General features: G+C 34.1%; 1 protein-coding gene across 1 annotated transcript in view; it reads right to left on the reverse strand.

The window, feature by feature from the left end:
* Nucleotides 1-12,872: 12,872 nt before the first annotated feature.
* The window catches only part of PITPNM3 (PITPNM family member 3), a 753,676-nt gene continuing 741,999 nt past the window's right edge, over nucleotides 12,873-24,549 (reverse strand). The window contains 2 exon segments of the mRNA XM_053705246.1: nucleotides 12,873-15,974; nucleotides 16,504-16,632. Coding sequence (XP_053561221.1) covers nucleotides 15,666-15,974; nucleotides 16,504-16,632 — 438 coding nt within the window. The 3' untranslated portion in view covers nucleotides 12,873-15,665.

Genomic DNA, 24,549 nt, shown 5'->3' on the forward strand with positions numbered 1-24,549 from the left:
TGAGGTGCAGTCATATTTCTCTAAGCACATTGGGCAAGGAGTTCCCCCATCACCCTTAGGGAGACCTCCCCAGGGTTATAATACAAAGAGATAAGCACTCTACCAGGAACAAACAACAGCTCAGTAGCTTGTTCTATGGCAATTTACCACCTAGGAGCAGGTGGAAATAATCATCCATAATTTCATATTTTTTTACTACATGGGGCTATGTTTGGGGGCTTTTTTTAGTGCACTGCTACCTTGACTGTAAATCAAATATTTTTGTGCCAATTATAAAAAAAAGACTTACAGAATCTAGCAGAGATTATATATAAATATTTTTTGTTTATATCCAATTATATTTTGGTCTTAACTTGCAATTGATCTGTATGTAGCAACTGTAGTAATGGGATAACAAAAACAAACACTGTCTAACAGCTTTTCCATAGGTCACTGTTCAAGAGCAACCAGGAGTCCATGTTTTTAAATTCCCTTTCTTGGAATGCAACAAACATTTGCTTGATTAATTACACTCATTTTGTTAATGGTATATTGTCCAGATTATGTAACTATTAGATTGCTTTCCATGACCAAATGATGAATGTGCTGTTATTTTTTTAGGCAAGCTACTTTTTTAGTAGGATCCCAGAATGCTCTGGGTTAAAGGGACAGTCTACACCAGAATTTATATTGTTTTAAAAGATAGATAATCCCTTTATTACCCATTTCCCAGTTTTGCATAACTAACACATTTATAATAATATACTTTTAACCTCTGTGATTATCTTGTATCTAAGCCTCGCAAACTGCCCCTTTTTTCAGTTCTTTTGACAGACTTGCAGTCTAGCCAATCAGTGCCTGCTCCCAGATAACTTCTCGTGCACGAGCACAGTGTTATCTATATGAAATACGTGAACTAACACCCTCTAGTGGTGAAAAACTGTTAAAATGCAATCTGAAAGAGGTGGGCTTCAAGGTCTAAAAAATTAGCATATGAACCTCCTAGGTTAAGCTTTCAACTAAGAATACCAAGAGAACAAAGCAAAATTGGTGATAAAAGTAAATTAGAAAATTGTTTAAAATTACATGCTCTATATGAATCATGAAAGTTTATTTTGGCCTAGACTGTCCCTTTAAGCATAGCTAATTTAATTCAATTTGGTCAGTTGGATTCAAACATTTTAAATCCTATCCTACTAATAACCCTGAAAAACTGTTTAATTAGAGCAGGACTCATGAACCCCTACTCACATCGAAGAATAGTGCTATATAACGCTTGACTCCAACCAATTGTAAATATTTTAAACATGCCACAAGAAAAAACAGGAATACTTTGGTCAAGCAAAATGATCCCAGTACCATATACACATTGTCAACACTTTAGGGAAATAGCTGTGTTATTTTAACCACTTTGCTTGTAAAATGCGATTATGGTGTTAATACCGACATTAAAACTCCTGTAGTCAATTTTTACACAATCTATAAGGCACTACAGAAGCTGGGTTATCATGAGTGGATTTTTTTTTTACTTTTTAATGAAAATTATTATTACTAGGCTAAGCCGATACTATCTAGCAGCAAAAATGTTAAATTAATTATTCACAATATTGCTACAATATGCACCATATTCTTCAAATATATAGACTGAATAGGTTGAGAAATTGAAATATTGTATACTTTGTAATGTAATAGTTAATATTGTCCTCTGTTGGTGAAAAATTATGGATCAGCTGTGCTTTATATATTCTACAGCATAATTCATTTTTCATGCATGCTAAACTTCTCTTTCTTTTAAATACCAAGATAATGTGTTGCTAAAATGTCTGCTGACAATCAATACAGAATGTAATTATAGAAGATAAAAATAAAGAAAAAGGCGTTTGGGTGACCAGGGTTTGGGTGTTACATAATGAAATCTTGCTGTGCTTTGTGTATGTGTAGGGAATGTTCCACATGAACAGATACTATTAAAAGGATCTTGAAAATTTGTGTGGCTCTTTGTATGTGGCTTACATTTTGTTCTTGCGCCTTTTCTTTAAGTCAAGAGCATGGGCTACATTAAATGAGCTCATTTGTTCTGTTCTAAATATTATCAAATCCTTTAACATCCTACGATCTAACCAGGACAGATAAGAAACAAATGATATTATACATCCAAAACCATGGATGTCCAGAGAGGGGAATGTTACTCTTTAGTCACATATCTTGTATTATCTTGTTGACAGTAAAATATTCTTTCTACAACACTTTATTTGAAATAGAGCAGTCTCCTCTTCCATCTGAACAGCATTAATATTTTGGAATGATTGCTCATTAAATAAAAAATTGGCCTCTTCACCCAAAAAAAAGAGTCATAAAGGCCTTAGCCGATGGATTGTGAAGAGTCAGTACTGCATTTGATATCAATTGTTTAAAAAAATGACGGGAGGTTAAAGGCACCTTTCCTAAACATTCAACTGTACTATGACATGGATTTTAACAGTTTGGAATGTTTATACTAGCATGATTAACGTTTATATGTGATTATTTTGTGAGTTGTCATACACAATCAACATTGGCTTGGCATCCATCATGGTCTATTTCACCCAAATGTTAGGAAATGGGTACTTATCACTTATCAGTGAGCTTGTAATAACATTTCTTAAGGTATTCTAAGCCTGAAATAGCCACGGACTGTTTAATGTAAAAGGATAGGATAAATGTATTTTAAATGTATTAAGCTAGGGTTCATGTGTCTACTGCATCTGCAAATGAAAGTAAATGTTTATCTGATACGTTAGGTAACACTGTGGAACCTGTGTGGTCAAGTACTTAGTCTCTTTTAAGCATCAAATAATCTATCAGAACTAAGTTAATGCTTTCTATTGTAATGGTAAGATAATAGAAAAAAATATATATATTTCCTGATTTTTTATGAAATGACCATGAGGAGGCAGTGCTGTCACACCAAAAAATCAGTATACTGCGCTCAAATATGCAATGTAATTATCTACTAAAACCACAGTGAAGGAATTTTGTAACACTTGTAGCAGGAACAGAAAGGGCTTATTTCTCATTTTGAATCTAGATCTCTATACTCAGTACTATTGCTCAATGAACATTTTTTTGTGTTTATTTGTAAACAATAACATTTTGCAGTCAGCCCTCTCTCCTAATGATAACCCAGCAACCAAAAAGTGCCGTATTGCAATAAATAAAAACAGGAGTAAAATTGTAAATCACTAGATTATTTAAGATTGCAGCAAATTAACCATGCTTTAAGATTTATAACGGCTATTTTTTACATAAAAATGTCTAACATGACAAAGCCAACCAAACAACTATTTAATATGAGTTTACTGACTACCAACTGCTGAAAGCACCTAGAATAGAAGATCACGAAAATGTTTACAGAACTTGTCAATATATACAGACACACTGTCTTTGTCAGAAAGGTTAAACTAAATGTCCTATATGGGTTTAGTTAAAATCTAAGAATACATTTTTGTTTTCAAACTCAGTTCTGGCTGTACCTGTCTGAGTAATGGAGTCTTACGGCAAGCACAGAACAATTTAATGGATTTGATTCATTGTTAAATGCCACAATCAAGTTCTACTAACATTGGCATTGCTTGAGTAATTGCTACTTTGCACTTTTCCATATCTTACTGGAGGCACTAAGGTAAGTGATATATATATATATACAGTCGTATGCAAAAGTTTAGGCACCCCTGACAATTTCCATGATTTTCATTTATAAATAATTGGGTGTTTGGATCAGCAATTTTATTTTGATCTATCAAATAACTGAAGGACACAGTAATATTTCAGTAGTGAAATGAGGTTTATTGGATTAACAGAAAATGTGCAATATGCATCAAAACGAAATTAGACAGGTGCATACATTTGGGCATCCCAACAGAAATATTGCATCAATATTTAGTAGAGCCTCCTTTAGCAGAAATAACAGCCTCTAGATGCTTCCTATAGCCTGTAATGAGTGTAATGAGGTATTTTGGACCATTCCTCCTTGCAAAACATCTCCAGTTCAGTTAGGTTTGATGGTTACCGAGCATGGACAGCCCGCTTCAAATCACCCCACAGATTTTCAATGATATTCAGGTCTGGGGACTGGGATGGCCATTCCATAACATTGTACTTGTTCCTCTGCATAAATGCCAGAGTAGATTTTGAGCAGTGTTTTGGGTCGTTGTCTTATTGAAATATCCAGCCCCGGCGTACTTCAACTTTGTGACTGATTCCGCAACATTATTCTCAAGTATCTGCTGATATTGAGTAGAATCCATGCGACCCTCAACTTTAACAAGATTCCCAGTACCGGCACTGGCCCCACAGCCCCACAGCATGATGGAACATCCACCGAATTTTACTGTGGGTAGCAAGTGTTTGTCTTGGAACGCTGTGTTCTTTTGCCACCATGCATAACGCACCTTGTTATGACCAAATAACTCAATATTAGTTTCATCAGTCCACAGCACCTTCTTCCAAAATGAAGCTGGCTTGTCCAAATATGCGTTTGCATACCTCAAGCTACTGTTTGTGGCGTGCGTGCAGAAAAGGCTTCTTCCGCATCACTCTCCCATACAGCTTCTCCTTGTGCAAAGTGCACTGAATTGTTGAACGAGGCACAGTAACACCATCTGCAGCAAGATGATTTTGGAGGTGGTCTGTGGTCTGTTTTTGACCGTTCTCACCATCCTTTGCCTTTTCGATATTTTACTTGGCCTGCCACTTCTGGCCTTAACAAGAACTGTGTCTGTGGTCTTTCATTTCCTCACTATGTTCCTCACAGTGGACACCGACAGCTTAAATCTCTGCAAATAGCTTTTTGTAGCCTTCCCCTAAACCATAATGTTGAACAATCTTTGTTTTCAGGTCATTTGAGAGTTGTTTTGAGGCCCCCATGTTGCCACTCTTCAGAGCAGAGTCAAAGAGAACAACAACTTGCAATTGGCCACCTTAAAATACCTTTTCTCATGATTAAATGCACCTGTCTATGAAGTTCAAGGCTTAATGGGCTCACCAAACCAATTGTGTGTTCCAATTAATCAGTGCTAGGTAGTTACAGGTATTCAAATCAACAAAATGACAAGGGTGCCCACATTTATGCACCTGTCTAATTTCGTTTTTATTGCATATTGCACATTTTCTGTTAATCGAATAAACCTCATTTCACTACTGAAATATTACTGTGTCCTTTAGTTATTTGATAGATCAAAATGATATTGCTGATCCAAACACCCAATTATTTATAAATGAAAATCATGGAAACTGTCAGGGGTGCCTAAACTTTTGCATGCGACTGTGTGTGTGTGTATATATATATATATATGTATATATTTTGTCAGGTACACTTTCTTTCTGATGTTTAACCACTAGGGTGCTCAGAAAAAAAGCAATAAGTACAGCAAAAATATTGGCACGCACTGGATTTTCTAGCAGATAAACACTGTTTTATTTCACATCATAAAAAAATGCATCATAATGTCTCATTGCCTACTGGCATATTTGTGAAATGCAGTACAAATTACAAAATATACACCTCTATTACCATTTATACCTCATACTAAACTATAATATTTATATGATATTCCAGGTTGTTCTAAATGAGAGTGACTGCAGTATATGTTCTATATTATGTGTACATTTCTTGTGACCTCTTGCCTTCCATCCTCTAAATAGTCACAAAGGGTTAATTAACATGATTGTCATAATATTTAGATTTTTATTGTGATTTAATATGTAATAATTATTGTTTTAGAAGGATGTTTGTTTTTGTTTATTCTTTTCTTTATGCACACCTTTCTAGAGAGAGATATATTCCAATATTGTTTGTTTGTGTACGTTATAGTATTCGCTTGGTGTGCACAATGCAGAATTAAATTATTTGAAATGCAACCAGTTCCTTTAACAACGGCTCCATGACATAAAAGTAATGCCACTTTTTGGTTTCTGTTGGTGCTAGTGATGTCATTTGGAGGACAGGTGAAGGATTAATTTGTTGGTATAATGTATAAATATTAGTAGAGATGCATATTTTGTAATGTTCCAATCAGTATTAAATTTGACATGGCACAAAATGTTTTGCTTTATTTTTTGTAATTTGAAATAAAAGTTAGGTTTTCTAGGTTAAAAAAGAAATTCCAGTGAGTGTCAGGTTTTTATGGATATATAATTATATATATATTTTTTTTTCCTGACACCCTGGCCAGAGTGTCAGAAAAAACAAATTGTCTCCAATATAGTAATGATCCGTACTCACTGGACTTGTGTCAATTGTAATATTTATTATAGTGACTTTCGGAACAACAATTCCCCTTCTCCAGACCAACGTTGGTCTGAAGAAGGGGCTTTGTTGCACTGAAACATCACTATAATAAATATCACAATTGATGCAAGTCCAGTGAATGCGGATCATTACTATAATATATATATATATATATATATATATATATATATATATATATATATATATATATATATATATATATATATATGCACACACACATACATACATATATATAGTGTCAGTTTTGTATGGATATATATATACTGTATATATATATATATATATATATAGATATATGTGTACATGCATACACACACATACATATATATATAAATATATATATATATATATATATCAATAATTCAAACATAATCTAAACATAAATAATTATACAAAACTTGTAAAGCTAACATGATGACATATATAATAAATGTTCAAGTAACATTAACCTACTTTTTTTTCCCCATTGTACAAAGCCCAGTGGATATTGTGAGGTAAGAAGGTAAGAACCTTGAAACTGACCTGCTTTTCCTTTCATCAAAAATAATTATATAGTTCTCAGAATAAAGAGCATGATTATTAAAAAGAACGCTGGAGAAAATGACAGTACAGGAACAAAGCAATGACTTCAAAGTGTGGATTTCAATTATATAAATATAATAGAACCTTCCAGCTAGGAAACACACTCCAATTCCTTTTTTTTTTTTAAGGAAAAAATTCACTAAGATTTGGGGAGATAATTAATATTAATCTTATCCATATTATTTTGTTTTAAAATATGTATATCATATTTATTTTCTTTTCAGTAGCATTTGTGAGAAGAGAAATTATTGCTACATTACTCCTGCATCATTTGTTAACTTACACCCCTGTAATTATTGTTCTTTGCAAAAATATTACTTGATAAAGTAGCACAGGTAGGGCGTGATCACATAAGCCACAGTGATGCTTAAATGTATATATATATATATATATATATATATATATATATATATATATATATATATATATATATATATAGCTGCTATAAGTCATTAAGTGAAAAACTATTTTATAGTACACTGTCCCTTTTAGTGACAAAACCCTACTCAACCACAGTGGGCAGTTATCTTTAATACTACCTAAATTAATTGCCATAACATGTCTGCACTGTAATGTTCTTTTTGTGTGAGTCATTTTAATTATAGGCCCATGATAATCCACAAAAACTTTAACTGGAGTTGTCAAGAATGTTTATTATGGGGAATATGATCAAATTTCCCTCACTAAACTTACCAACAGGGGTATTAGCAGTTTATTAAATATAGTGTCTAGTGTGTCGCTAAAAAGGAACAAGAAATAGATAAAAGATCATGTAAATAACCTTTTCAAAATAAAATTATACAAACCTCGCTTTAAAATTAGGGGGAAAAGGTCCATTAAATGGACAGTGTGCTGTGATGATTTTTTTTCTTTTCTCAAGTTCACAATGATCCATTTTACCTGATGGAATGTATTACATTCTTTACAAATGGCCCATTTACCTTGATTTTGTTTATTTGCCTGTTGTATTCCCATCTATTTTGAAAATGTCAGTACTGGTTATATTTAAGTATTGGTTAAGTACTGGTTATATACAGGTTATATGTATATATTTAGGTATAGATATATATTGTACTAAAATACCATCTACCATATGTAGAAATATGTATTTATGAATAAATATAACATATTCTGTTATTTGAAGAACTTTGGAATGTGAAATATACGTATTTTAATGTTGAAATAGCGCAAAAGAGAATATGCATTTGTGTTTACGCAAGAGTGGGTCTTTTTTTCTCCATTGACTTCTATGGTTGAATACGTGAATTCTTTAGATTTTTGCACTTGTCGGGTTAGCGCAAGAGTGAGAACAGTTTACTTTTAACTCATAAGAGGGAAGTACTAACTGACGAGCGCAAAAATCTTAATTCTAGCTAAATAAAAGCTCAAGCAGGATCATTAACTTGCACTCCACTCATAATCTGGCCCTAAATGTTCTTTTTTGATCCAAGTAGAAAATAGATATTGGTCCAAAAATGGATGTTAAATTTTTATTAACCTATATTTTCTAACTTGTACTTAGAACCTTTAACTAGCAAAATTTAGTAATTCTGGGCTAGATTACAATTTATCGTGCACGTGATATTGCAATATTGTGGCCGCATTGATTTGCATATATTGATTTACATATTACAAGATTAAAGTAAACATGTTTGCTCAATTGCATTTAACACGTGTTGGGTTAGTGCGACTGAAGACCTAAATAATAATAAATAAAGTTTAAAATTCATGTGTACACTATGTGATAAACATTAGTCATACATATATTACTACAAATATTTATAAGGGTTTTATAAATATACTAGGCGATAAGCCTGCCCAGACGGCAGTCTATGTTTAAAACATTACAAACCCCAAAGGTGGTATTATAAAAAATGTAAATTACAGAAAAACAAAGCTATCCAAAATAAAAAAATTAAACTAATACCCCTATGAAAATAAAAAATCGGCCCAAAATAAAAACACCCCCTAATCTATCAATAAACTACCAATAGCCCTTAAAAGGGCCTTTTGTAGGGCATTGCCCTAAATAAATCAACTATTTTACATGTAAAATTCACAAAGTACCCCCTAACAAAAAAACACCCACCCAAATAAAAAAAACAAACTAATTCTAAAAAAAATCCTAAGGTACCCATTTGCCCCTTAAAGGAGCATTTGTATGGACATTGTCCTTAAAAAGGCATTTAGCCCTTTTATAGCCCTAAAAAACCTAATCTAAAAAAAAAAAACACCCCAAAAAATAAAAAAAAGTCTAAGACTAAGCCCCAAATAGGTACTAACCAGGCGGTTTCATCGTCTTCTATCATTATCCGGAGCATAGGCGGCGCAGAGCTGAGAAGCAGAACGGTCTTCCCCGATGAGCGGATCTGGAGTGGCGGTTCTCAGCGGCGTGGAGGCTCCTCTTAATCCAATCTCCGGCGTACACTGAAAATTTAATACAAGGTATCGCATTCAGCTTGGGGTATCTTGTATTCCTATTGGCTGAAATTTTGAAGTCAGCCAATAGAATTAGAGCTACTGAAATCCTATTGGCTGTTCAAATCAACCAATAAGATTTCAGTAGCTCTCACCCTATTGGCTACTTTCAAAATTTCAGACAATAGGAATGAAAGGTAACCCAATACATATAGGGTACCTTGCATATAATCTTCAGTGTGCGGCAGACGATCGTATGAAGAGGAGCCTCCACGCCGCTTTGGACCACCGCCGCTGAGGACCGCTGCTGAGGATCTGTGCATCGGGGAAGCCGGCTCACACCTCTGCTCCGTGCAGCCTTTGCTCCAGATGAAGATAGAAGATGATGGAGTTGCCTGGAATAAAACCTTCTCCGCCAGACTTAAGGAACGGTGAGTACCTATTTGGGGGATTTTTTTTATTTTTGTTTTTTATTTTTAAGATTAGAGATTTAATGGGATTGTAAAAGAGCTGAATGCCCTTTTAAGGGCACTAAAAGAGCTGAATGCTCTTTAAAAGCAATGCCCATACAAATGCCCCCTTAGAGGAGGGTTGGTGGGTGGGGGTTTTTTTACTGTTAGGGGGGACTTGGTATTTTCTAAAAGTAAAAGAGCTGTTTAACTTAGGGCAATGCCCTACAAAAGGCCCTTTTAAGGGCTATTGGTAGTTTAGTTTAGATTAGAGGGTGTTTTTATTTTGGGGGGGGCTTTTTTCTTTTCATAGGGATAAGGTTTATTTTTTTTATTTTTGATAAAAAAAATGTTTTGTAATGTTAGACTTTTTTACTTTTTGTAATGTTAGATTCATTTTTTGTAATTTAATGTTATGATTTTTTTATTTTAAATTGTAATTTAGTAGTAATTGAGGTTAATTTAGGGGGTGTTAGGTTAGGGGGCTTACTAATTAAATTAGTTATTTGTGTTGTGGGGAGGTTGGTGGTTTAGGAGTTAATAGGTTAATTAGGTTTATTGTGATGTGGGGGGTTGGCAGTTTAGGGGTTAATTAGGTTTATTACGATGTAAGGGTTTGTCGGTTTAGGGGTTAATAGTATAATTAGTTAGTTGGCGTAGGGTTGGCGGTTTAAGGGCTAATGTTGTAAATTATGTATTTGGCATTGTGGGGGGTTGGTGGTTTAAAGGTTAGGTGTTTAGTGTTTTAGGGGTTTGGCGGTTTAAGGGTATATATATATATATATTTATTTAAAAATAAAAAGTATTTTTTTTCTATGTGAAGAACATTGGAATGTAAAATATGCTTTGGGTGGAACGCTGTAGGTCCAACGCAGTGTTGGGTTAGCGCACAATAATATTAAATATAAAATATTGAAAAAAATAATAATTATTAACTATTAAAGTTACTGTAAAATGTTTTTAAATATTTAAGTACATCTATAATAATTATTTACATCAATTATTATTTTTTAATATTTTATATTTAATAAATAGCTACAAACACTTGAGGGCGCTCACCCATTGTCAAAAAGAAATACAGTGTATATCAATATATAGAGTGTTAGATAATGATGTATAATAAATTGTGATGGTGTCAATAATAAATATTAAGATTTGACATATAGTAAAAAAGTCAAATTGCAACTAAATGACAATGTTCAAAGTCAAATTGATGTGACTAAAAAACACATATAAGATGGTAGCTGTGGATTCCCCAGGGGCCACTTTCCCAAAGACAGGTCAGGTACACCACCAAGGACTAGAAGATACAAAAGACAAGATTCACTTACATTTGGAAAAGCAAATTCATGTTGCCCAGCAAAATCTCTTCAGGTAAGCATGCCGGCTAAAACAGTTGTTTGCTGAGAAACATGTTGTATTTTTATGAAAGCTTTTTTATATACTCCTGTATATCTGCGTTTGAACTGAATTACAAACCACTTCCTTCCTGTCTCATTTGAGGTGTGGTGGGTGCCACTTACCCCACTCAGAAATCCTTCAATGCATTTGCCACGAGAAATATCTGCCTGCTAGGGAAAAGGAAAGGAATTCCTGCTTACCTGAGGAGAGCTTGTCAGGCAGCCGAGAGGTCCCAGAAGGCGTTTTAAGCACATGAATTTGCTTTTCCAAATGTGAGTAAATCTTGTTTTAATGCCTCTTTGCTATTGCATTCTTCACCATAAAGGTGCCTTCTTGTCTTATGTATCTTATATGTAATAAATACATAACGCACCTTAATATAACTCGTCGGGTTAGCGCACATGAGGAATTAGTGTACTCCTGACGGGTTTTGCACACATAAGCCAGACAGCAGTACACAAATTCTTCATGTGTGCTAACCGGACATGAGTTATATTAAAGGTGTGTTATGTATTTATTAAATATAAAATGCAGGAAATATTAATAATTAATGTACTAAAATATTCTAAAAAAAAAAAACAATAGTATATATATATATATATATATATATATATATATATATATATATATATATATATATATATATATATATATATATATATATATATATAGAGAGAGAGAGAGAGAGAGAGAGATATTTATATGTTATGGGTAAGGTCAGATATTGGGTAATCCTAGGATTACCCGGGTAAACCGAACATTACCCAAGCGGCTGTGGGTAAAGCCTGATGTATGATCATAAATCCCCTCAGAGTCATTGAGTCACTGCATCAAACAAATATAGCATGCACTGTAATTCCCCCATCTTCACTATCTCTTTGCCTCTGCCTTGGGGGTTCAAGGGGGGTGAAGCCCCTCTTGTAAACCTCATCCCCAAGGTTCACTTGGGGTGGATGCCAGAGGATCGGTGGGGCACCTTCCTTGAATCCCTCAGGCGGAGCAAAAGAAATGGTTTAGGTATGGGAATTACATTACATCAGGCTTTACCCACAGAAGCTTGGGTAATGTCCGTTTTACCCAGGTAATCCTAGGATTACCCGGATTTCTTACTTTACCCGTAACACACACATATATATATATATATATATATATATATATATATATATATATATATATATATATATATATATATATATATATATATTACAGTAAATAAAATTAATATTTCTTTCAATATTTTATATTTATATAACACAATGAGAATTAGTTAGAGCTGTCATGATATCCAAAGTCCTTTAGTTAGCGTCCGCCAGGTTTTACTTGAGCACAAAGGTTTTACTTTCAACTTGCAATACATGCGCAAAATCTTTACTTCTGGAGGTTTTATTGTTAAAGAAAAAGCACTAATTAGAGCACCACTTGTAATCTAGCCCTCTGTGTCATTAATGCATTGGACTCTACCGTTGAGAGAGAAAGTTAAAGAGACATTTAATTTATCTCCAATGATCAATTTTACCATCTGTATTTAATTAGATAGTTTAAAATGGATACTTTACCTTTATTTTCTAATTTAAAATAGTGTTTTTTACATCTTAAAACCACAATCTTTACTATAACAGCAGCCCAGGTGGGGTGGGAGAAATTGGTACTAAAATGTCTATTTTTAGTTGCTCTAAGTATTGTCTTTTGTGTATAGACAGAGCTAAAATAATTAGGCCTGCTTCCAAACTCAGCCAATTTAAATGGGCTATGGATTTAATGAACAAAAGCATTTATTTCATATACAAAAATTAAACTAATTTCCATACATGTAATACTCTGCATTTGGTCTTTGGAAACATATTAAGGGGAAACCAGTTTTACTGTACGGTGTCCCTTTAAAGGCTTTTTAATTACTTGCTTTTGTAGAAAATACAATGATCGTGGCAAGGGACATGTGACATCAGCATTCACTGCTTAGTTACACTTGGTTTCTGAAACATCTAACATTTTGTTTTGGATAAGTACTTAGAATGTATTTATTGTTTCCTTAAGCCCCTATCTTCACTAAATAGGCCTTTATAATAATCATCTGCAAGAACATTGGATTTTGTCTTTAAACTCTCTTTCCCCTTCATCATGACAAAAACATTTTTTTTTAATGTAACCAGTTTAAGATTGTCAACATTTTGATACATTACAAGAAAGAACTGTAATCTCAAACTCAAACCACACGTCTATTTTTTGTTTATATGCAGCTAATTAAGTTTGACAAGATTGCAAAATGTTCTAAGCAAATTGAAAACCAAATAACCTTTTTGATTGTAGAATAAGTGATGCTGTGATTTTGCCAAAGGACATTTTAATTAGAGGATATCAATTTTATAAAAAAATGTAGGTGCAGGCCTAGAGGAAAGAAACTTCCTAACAAACTTAAATAAGGATTCTGCATAAGAATACCTATAAATCAGGTAATTACCATAGCTTTCACTAAATTTAGAAAAAATATTCATTTTAAGTAACCCGATAACTTGTTCTGCTCAAATAAATATTATACATAAAGAAACTATTTTTGTAATACAGTGAACTGTTTGACAAGAAAATGTGATATTTATATATGGCCTTATATTTACATTTATTATTATGTTTTAAAGTTTATTGTAGACCTAAATCAAAGTTTAATCACTTAAAAAAAGCTGATTAAAAATATAACATAGACATCTCTTTGTCAAAAAGTGAAGTTATTTTACCTCAAAATTGCCACATCATTTAAGCATCCAATCAGGATTTTAGTTAGACTTGCAAGGGAGAATGCATCTGACATTAGCAAGCACTATCACTTTGTTTTCCTTCTCATTTTAAGGAATTTTACATTAAAATATTACAAGATTTCAGTCAAATGCTATAGGATTTAGTAGATTAAAGCAAAGTGTCAATTTACCACTGTTTAACCTGATTGTCTGCTGTTGTTCCCCCCCCCCCCTATAGATGACAGTAAAGAAAAAGTACCTCTGGATCACATAGCAGTTGTACTGGAGAGCTGAAGAAATTTCAAGGTGAAATATCTTGCTTTTTTACATAGAGATGATCATGTGATAATTTCTTGTCAGATTATGCTGCATCACTTTCAAGGGGTATTATGCCCCTTTAAATATAGAAAATAGTTTCATTACTCCTAGTGTATTGACTTTTGTTGAACAATAAAATGGGTATTTACATCTTCTCCTTAGTTAAAAAATCAAAGTAGCAAACATTTTCAGTATAAAGACATCTTTTAAGTTTGTAGGGAATTGGTTGTGTCCATTTCTATAGCTAAATATCAAGTACTCAGCCTACTCTATACACCTTTATAGTGTTAGTGTTTGTTAATGCACCGCATCTACTCCCTTTTCAATGCTACAATGATTCTTCAATTAATATTTAAAAAATAATCTTATAGGCTTTGTGAATTATTTAAAATAATTGAAAAAACATATTTATTGGGGTTTATGAATGCTAATCGGTTAAAGTGTCAAAAAGTCACCCTATAATAAGATGCTGTTTGAATAATATAGATTTTAGTGCATACAGCATGTAACTTTTTTACTAGAGTAAAATAATTAATTTTAGATAAAAATAGTCCCTCATATAGACACACTCATCCTACCAACCCCCCATCCTGCTCCCCTGGACCTTTTCAATCCTGAGTCAAAGGCAGAAGGAGCTTGTTCCTTCTGCGTCCACTTAGAACATCTCACAGTTTGAATCGGAGGCAGCAAGAGTGCATGCCTTCTTTTTCAGGTAAAACATGAAGTTCCAATTGGCTGTAGGCCACACTTAGAGAAAAACATAAAAAATATTGCTGGTGTTGAGGGATAGTAGGGTGAGTGTTGATATTTATTGGGCTATATTTAGCTAAAATGAATTGCAGTACCCTATAGAAGCCCCTTTCATACACTAAACTATATTATTCAAACAGGGGCCTGTAATAGGATGACTTATGTTCCTTTACACCATCTGATTAGATACAACTGTGCTGATTAATCAATAGAACTTTAGAAAATATTTAATGAGCGTGAGCATTGAAAATGATGACTAAAACAGTGTTTCTGTTAAAATAAAGATTTTTGACTACAAAATAAATGTGTGCCTTTTTTCAGGGCTCAATCGGTATATGATTATGGCAGTCGCCAAAAAGATTTGCACACCGGATTTGGTTTTAACTGAATGGATTAAAATAAAGTATTGCGTTTTAATTGGTCTCCTCATCTTTTGTCATTTTTTTAAGCTGTATTATGTCAAGAGATTGCTTACATAAATTTGGAAGGTGTTGAGTTTATCTTTGTAACAATGTTTGGGAAAAAAACAGCATACAAAGTCATGGTTGCTACACCGGGATATCAGATCAATAATGCATCTTGTTCTGGATGACCATGAAGAATGTTCTCTCTTATTTTAGGGTGTGGAAAAGATCTTATGGAAATCCATAATAGATCAATTAAATTGCTGCTTGCAAGCTGCAAAGTTTACAACATTCCAAGGCCTACTTGTTAGGATCAGTTTAAGCCAGGGGACTTTTGGAGTCTCTTTTAGGGTGAGGGCTCAAATTTGAGACCTGCATTCCTCACCCATGAAAGTGGGTTTAAGTGCCGATCATGATCTTTGTCAGATTCTGGTTGGCTCTGTGCTCGTTCTGGCTTTGGGTTGGTGGACGGTGGCTCTGGCTGCTGTACAGACATAGTCCTTCGAAGGTGATTCCTTTTTCTCAGGAATTCAGGCTGAGTATGTAGGCCAAAGCTTCCTTTTCTCAGGATCATTCGTGAATTGTTCTTCTTCGGACGTGAGTGGTGACTAAATTCAAGTGAGGCCAAGTGAGCAGCATACCCCTCACTTAGAAACTAGAAATAACAACAACAAAAGTAAAGCATGTTAAGTTTTACCCCATAGCAAAAGATTCAGGGTAAAATTTTCTTTCATTTAAACTTTCAATTGCAGCGTTTTTCTTAAATACTTACCTTTTCTTTATCAAAATTAGACTGGCGATTGTCCACCCGCTTCTCATGCTGTACTTAGCACCTCAATGATGAAACCAACTTCCTCCAATCACGGCGTGGCCTCATGAGATGGACGCTCTGGGGTGCACGCCATAATTGGAGAAAGCCGGTTTCGTCATTGCTGAGGTAAGTACAAAGGAGCTGCGGGCGGAGTATCGCTGGTCCGGGTTTGCTAAAGAAAAAGTAAGTATTAAGAAAAAAAACAAAACGCTGCAGTTTAAAGTTTAATGAATGAAAGTGCCCCTGTTTTTAATACTATTTTTAAAAACCGGGCCCTCATACTTTAAGGCAATATGTAAAGCATTGTATTTTGGGAGATCTAAATAGCTACAATTTTGAGGTGAAAAAGTAGTAATTTATGCATTTTACTGACCTGACATTGGTTCTGATATTTTTTGGCTGGGCGTCCAACAATAAATATCTGGGAGGGTGATAATCCCAATACATTGTATACAGAAATGTCCTTCATGGAACCATAGGCAGCACTAATTTTAATGTGACACTAGATCAGAAACATAAGTTCAGTATTAGAGTATGTCATACAGAGATTTGTATTATTAAGATACTAAGCACAGAATATATTAATAAGAACATAAAAGAAAAACTATTTTACTTGGAATATTTTGATTTTATCAGTTCATAGTTCATGACAGTGTACATTAAATGAGAAAGCAGCTGTATTAATGAAGATGAGGAAATAAATATTAAGTCTTCTGTCTTAAAAGGACATTAAAGTCAATATTAAACTTTCATAATTCAGACAGGGTATACAAGTTACATCTATCAATACATTTACCTCTTTTACTTCTGCTTTGGTTGAAACTTCATCCCTTCCCATGACAGCAGGCTAAGGTAGGGCCAGGAGTATGCCTTAAGCAGCATTGTGTGTAGCAATGTTATACAAATAACCTATAGAGGGAGATTTAGAGTGCAGCAGCCTCAGCCACTCTATGGTACAATTCTATAATTAACTAAACCAATGAACACTGTGTGATAGCTAGAATCACTTTTATAATAAGCAAGACACTTTGTGCACATTCAAGGTGTGATACTTATAGTAAGGAGGGAATTGCGTGCTTCCCCGCTATAACCCAGCACTGCCTGCTGCAGCTCCTTCCACAGGTTGCTTGAATAACATTGTTACACACTAATGCCATACACTGTTCAAGAAACATGGAGTTTAAGTTTAAAAAACAAATACCAAAAGAAAGACCAATAAATACATTGGAAAGGTTTTTTTGTTTTACTTGTACATTCATGAAAGTTTAATTTTGACTTCACCTTACTCAGGTCTCTAATAAAATAACTGTAGATAGGAATGGCTTTTATGAATGTTACCATACACTATGAATTTGTGTATTGTTTGGGTAAATTTGGGTAAGCAAACCAGAAGAAATAAATAAAGATTTAAAGTTATGGTAAATCCTAGCGTTTGTAAAATGCTAAAATTTACCATTGGAACAGATAAAGGTGACTTTCATTCATGAAGTATAAAATACTTAATGCTGAAAGCTCCTTATTTGTTTGCAGCGCAAAGCCGGATTTCCTGCACAGCTATTGGCTAAGAGGTGGAAACATCACCTCTTAGTCAAATAGTGTTCTGCTGGTGGTCTGCCTTAGCAGCTCAGTGCGGCAAACGCTGCAAACAAATAAAGAAGCTTTCAGCATGAAGTATTTTATACTTCATGACTGAAAGTACCCTTTATTTGTTCCAATGGTAAATCCTAGCATTTCATAAACACTAGGATTTACCATCACTTTAAGGGCTACCTTACCCATAGATGGCTCCGAATAAAACACCACTTTATCTTTTCTTGATTTTGAACAAATGAAAATGTAACTTTACATCAGCGTTTGCACTTCGTGTATTTCCCCCTAATTTTTATATATGCGAGTAGTGGACAGGCCCATTAGCAACAGCAGATGTGACACAGTCAATCCTTTGGATTGGGATTAAAGGGACAGTATACTGTAAAAATGATTTTCCCTTACCAGCTGCAGAGTATAAAATGTATGAGATTTGCTTTTTTAAGGCTTATTTGTGTTTATGAATTAGCTGATTTTGTGTTTTGAAACTACAACCTAATAAAATGGGTTGAGCTTGTAGGTATGATCAGATCTCATTACTTGATCACTTTGTGTAAATATGCCTGCTTCTTTATCTTATATCTGTCCATAAACCAATCACTAATACTTGGAGAGAACAATGAAAAATTAACATTTTATTTCCTTATCTCTTTTATAATCCACTGGGAGTGTAATTTCTTCTACTGGCTGTGTTATCACATCCTGGCCTTGAGGCCAAAAACTTTCAAGATAGGTGGGGATACTATAGGCTAAATAAACTATTTCAAATACCAATATAAGGGTAATGAAAATACTTGTAAACAATTTAATACACTCCAGCAAGTAAAGTGGATCATTGGGAACCAATTTTTGAGAAAACTGTCCCTTTAAGATTACTTTCTTAAAGGGATAGGAAAATCAAAATTAAACTTGTCTGATTCAGATAGAGCATGTCATTTTAAGACACTTTTAAATTCACTTCTATTTTCAAATGTGCTTCGTTCTCTTAGTATCCCTTGTTAAAAATGAATATGCACATATCATGCACTAGTGGGAGCTGCTGCTAATTGGTGCCTGCACACATTTGTCTCTTGTGATTGGCTAAATAGATATTTTCAGCTTCCTGTCCGTAGTGCAATGCTGTCCCTTCAGCAATGGATATCAAGAGAATGAAGAAAGTCTGATAATAGAATTAAATTGGAAAGTTGTTTAAAATTGAATGTTCTATCTGAATCATAAAAGAAAATGTTGGGCTTTACTATCCCTTTAATCCCAGATGACGACAGCTGATGAAACACTATATTGGAACAGTACATATTTCATTTAATTCAGATACAGTATATGATTTTATTTTGAAATTTGGACCATGCAACTTTTTGGAGTAAATTGCTGATATTATCTCTTGTTCTGTTTGTTAACATGGTTAAACTTTGTTGCTTAGCCTGAAAATGGTGGCAAATGTTGGTGACATATACAACAATGTATAACTCAATCTGCGCCTTGCAGTTTCTCATTGCTTCCTTGGAGAAGTTTTACAAAATAAAGTTTTTATAGTTCTTTCTTTATTACTGATCTCAGAGCTCATGTAGATAGGATGGTATCAAAGTCCTTTATAAACCTGATTCCTTTTTTAAAAAAGGCAGTTTTTTGTTTTTCCGATACCTTATGCTTATTTTACATATGAACTGATCTTACATAGTGCACATAAGTGCTCTTTTTGCTTAAATCATCATCATGATTTATTGACCATCCTTACACTTAAAGGGATAGTATAGTCAAAATTAAACTTTCATGATTCAGATAGAGCATGCAATTTTAAGCAACTTTTGAATTTACACCTATTATCAAATTTTCTTTGTTCTCTTGGTATCTTTATTTGAATGTAAGCTTTGGAGCCGGCCCATTTTTGGTTCAGCACCTGGGTAGGGATTGCTAATTAGTGGCTACATTTAGACACCAATCAGAAAGTGCTACCCAGGTTCTGAGCCAAAAATGGTCCGGCTCCTATGCTTACATTCTTGCTTTTTCAAATAAAGATGCAAAGAAAACAAAGACAATTTGATAATAGAAGTAAATTAGAAAGTTGCTTAAAATTGCCTGCTCTATCTGAATTAACAAAGTTTAATTTTGACTAAACTATTCCTTTAAATTTAAGACATTACTGACCATCATCAGTCATTCAATTCCACTGAAAATATTTTAATGCTAGACTAACTGTTCTTTGTTTCACTACACTTGCATGGACATATGGTTCTAGTTTTAGATATGTGTATTTCCTTGTTCTGTCACTGCACTGATCTAGCTATCTAAAGTAATTTATAATGAGTACCCTTCCCTAAGTGGTTACTTCAAAGAGCAGCATAAACTAATGTCACTGATCTTGAAACCATCAAGAACAATTTTCTGTTGATCCATAAGGACACTATCTCTATAAAATGTATCTATTCTTTTTCTGACATAGTATTTCCCTAGCTGCAGAAATGTATATTCTCTTCTGTGACTTCTATTTGTGCAATATAGTTTGAGATGGGTCTGTAATCAGAAAGACTTTTCATTTGGCATCACATGTTTTTTGCAACATTTAATATTTGTCTAATACAAGGAAAAAAGGGTTGTTGTTGTATTGGTCCCACAGAGAATGTACCTTAGTAGATTATTGTACCTTTTAATGCAACAACAAAATATAGTTTTTTTTAAATTCCATACGGTTTCAAGACCTCACAGGTCTCTTCTTCAGATATTTTGCTGAAAAAGAGACCTGTGATGTCTTGAAAGCTTATGGAATAAAAAACTTTGATTTTGTTGGTCCATTAAAGGCATTACAATATACTAAAGCAGCATTTCCCAACTCCAGTCCTCAAGACCCTTAATAGGCCACATATTTATTATATCTTAAATGGACATTAAACACTTTGAGATGGTAATATAAAATCATAAATCATATATATTAAAAAAAACTCTTCAATATACTTTGATGATTTATTTTGTCCCCTTTTCCTGTAATTCCATTCTGAAATTGTGAGCTTTTCAATTCCTGTCAGAAGTGCAGAACACTGTTATATTCCACACAGCCATTGACTGCACATTCTAGTGACCTATTTATAACTGTCCCTAATTGGCCACAGCATAAAAGGTAACCTAAGTTATAACATGGCAGCTCCCATTGTTTTATAGACACTAACATTTTACACTTATTTTGTCAATATTTAAACAGCTAATGAAACTTTAAAAAAAAATACATCTATATGTTATTCTCAGACTAATCTTTTCTTTGAATGCATCATTCTATCATTTATTTAGTGTTTAACGTCCCTTTAACTAGAGCACAGGTGAACTGATCAGCTGTTGGGTGAACTGATTATTTCACCTGTGCTCTAGTTAAGATATAATGAATATGTGGGCTGTTAAGGGTCCTGAGGAACACTGTACTAAAGGAACATTATATTAAAGGGACAGTGTACAGAATATTAGAATATTAGAATATTTACTGTTTAAAAAAATAGACAATCCTTTTTTACCTATTCCCCAGTTTTGAATAACCAACACTGTTAGATTAATATACTTTTTATCTCTGTGATAACCTTGTATCTAAGCCTCTGCAAACTGCCCCTTTATTTCAGTTCTTTTGACAGACTTGGATTTTAGCCAATCTCTGCAGGCTCCTAGGTAACTCTACGTGCATGAGCACAATGATATCTATATGACACATGTGAACTAATGCCCTCTAGTGGTGAAAAACTGTCAAAATGCTTTCAGATAAGAGGTGGCCTTCAAGGTCTAAGAAATTAGCATATGAGCCTACCTAGGTTTAGCTTTCAACTAAGAATACCAAGAGAATAAATCAAAATTGGTGATAAAAGTGAATTGGAAAATTGTTTAAAATTACATTCCTTATCTGAATCATGAAAGTTTATTTTGGCTAGACTCTCCCTTTAAATGCATGAACTCTGTCTCCGTGCTCATTGAAATGATCCATTGAGCATCAGAAATTTGTCTGCATCTTTTTTCCCATTCATTTTGCTACTAGTTTACCATGCTTTTCTAAATATTATTTCTGATATTATTAATATAAATGTAAGGCATTCTCTCAACCACAAACCCTCTGTCACCTTACATGCTTTTCTGTAATTGGGACATATAAATAGGCATCTTTTAATTCTACAGACCTTAAACTACTTTAAATTAATGTAAAATATATAAGTGATGAATGATTCAACCTAAAATTTGCCGATATGTATTAATATGATACATCTTCTTAAAGGGAGATGATTCATATTGAGCATACTTTTTAAAAAAAGTTTCAATTTACTTCTAACTCCTTTCCACGATAGCATAGTGAGGTAGGCTCAGGAGTCCCATGTATTTTTAGCACTATACAACAGCTGTTTCTTTCATGTATTTGGCAAGAGTCCATAAGCTAGTGACGTATGGGAAATACAATACTACCAGGAGGGGCAAAGTTTACCAAACTTCAAAATGCCTATAAATACACCCCTCACCACACCCACAATTCAGTTTTACAAACTTTGCCTCCTATGGAGGTGGTGAAGTAGGTTTGTGCTTGATTTTTATGATTTCTTCTATGATAAGCTCTTCTAAGCATTCTGAAGCCCAATTCCTCTCAGAGTACAGTGTTTGTCAGAGGGACGTGAAGAGAGTATTGCCTATTGATTTTTATGGTTTTCCTTGCGGGAAATCTTTTCAAAGGTTCTGTGTTATCGGTCGTAGGGATTCATCTCCTACCTCCCTTTTCAGATCGGCGATATACTCTTATATACCATTACCTCTGCTGATACTTTTTCAGTACTGGTTTGGCTGTCTGCTATATGTGGATGGGTGTCTTTCGGTTAGTATGTATCATTATTTTAAGACACCCTCAGCTATGGTTTGGCGCTTTATGTAATAATATAAAGTTTTAAATATATGTATTTTACTTATATTTGCTATGAGTCAGGTCTATGTGTATTTCCCTTTGCAGTCCAGCAGTTTTATTATGGAAATCATGTTTAGGAAGTTTGTCTTACCTGTGGTATAGTCTTTTTTCAAATTGACTTGTAAACTTGCGGGCATATTAGGCTCCCGAGGGCTCAAAATGCTGTTATTTATTATGTCATTCTTGCTGCGAGAATTTTTTTCGCGAATATGCGTCTGTCATGATGCATGTTCGTCATTTCCTGCGTCGTAGTTGATGCAAGGTTGTTTGATGCGGAATTGCGTTTTTTATGATGCGTGTTGCGTCATTTCCGGATGTTTGTTGCCGCAAAAAAATTTCTCAACTTCCTTTTGCGTCATTTGTCATTCTTGGCGCCAAAAAAATTATTTAGATTTTACCCCACTTCCTATATGCTCCTTGCCTTCTTGATGCTCAGAGGGCTATGCTATTTGCTTTTTTGTTCATTTTTAGCGTTTACATTTTTTCCCATTCCTGAAACTGCTATATGTGGAAATAAAATATTTTTGTTTAATGTTATTTTTTTTTTTACATTTTACAAGAAGTCTCAATCTGATCCTGTCTCAGAAGTCGCTTTAGGAACCATGCTGCCTGAACACAGTTCTACCAAAGCGAAGTGTATCTGTTGTAAGCTTGTGGAGATTATATCTCCAACTGTAGTATGTAACAGTTGTCATGATAAGCTTTTGAATGCAGAACAGGTTTCTATTAGTGCTAGTACAGTATCTGTTGTTCCTTCAACATCTAAAGTACATGATATCCCTGTTGATATGAAAAATGATATTGTTGATGCGATACAGAAGGCTATGGCAGCTATACCGCCTTCAAATAAACGTAATAGGTCTTTTAAAACTTCTCGATATTACTTATGAAATTTGTAATGACAGACAACATACTGATATATCCTCCTCTGATGAGGATCTCTCTGACTCAGAATATCCTACTTCAGACATTGACACTGATAAATCATCTTATCTTTTTAAGATTGAGTATATTCGTTCTTTGTTAAAAGAAGTGTTAATAACTTTAGATATTGAGGAGTCTTGGCCTCTTGATAATAAATCCAGTAAACGTTTAAATTATGTTTATAAACCTCCTGTGACTACTTCTGAAGTTTTTCCTGTTCCTGATGCTATTTCCTAAGGGGGTAATAATTTGTTTGGTTCCCAGTTGGATTCAATTATTTCCACTATTACTGGGGGAAGGGAGTTTTTTTGCCTCAAGATAAAAAATCTAAAGGCAAATCTTAAGCTTCTAATCAGTTTTGTTCCATTCGTCAGAATAGAGAACAGAAAACCACTCCTTCCCCTAAAGACTCTGGCTCCAATTGGAAACCATCCTCGCATTGGAATAAATCCAAGCCTTACAAGAAACCAAAGCCAGCCCCCAAGTCTACATGAAGGTGCGTCCCTCGATCCAGTTCTTCTGGTGGGGGCAGATTGAAATTATTTCAAGACATTTAGGCAGGTTCCATTCGGAATCATTGGATTCAGAATATTGTCTCCAAGGGGTATCGAATCGGTTTCAGAATAAGACCTCCTGTGAGAATTTTTTTTCTCTCATTCCAACAAATCCTGTGAAAGCTCAGGCTTTTCTGAAGTGTCACATGGCCCAATATTGTAGAGAATATTTGAATTTATAAAGGTGTAATGGTTGCACTCACATGAAATATGCCACCCCTAATGATGTAGATGAAACAGTCTGGGGTCAAAAACAGTCACCCAGAAGACTGACCTCCGGTGGATATGTAGTATTCTGTGGGAAACAATACAAAGCACAAGAGGGTGCCTATATGGCCTAGTATTGCTGAGGCAAATGGATTATAATATGATATATGAAATGCACTCACATTTGTTGAAGCACCTCCCTTGGTGCTATAGGGGCAAACTGGGATCAATCTAG

Source organism: Bombina bombina, chromosome 3 (assembly GCF_027579735.1).
Source record: "Bombina bombina isolate aBomBom1 chromosome 3, aBomBom1.pri, whole genome shotgun sequence".
NCBI classification, from domain to species: Eukaryota; Metazoa; Chordata; class Amphibia; order Anura; family Bombinatoridae; genus Bombina; species Bombina bombina.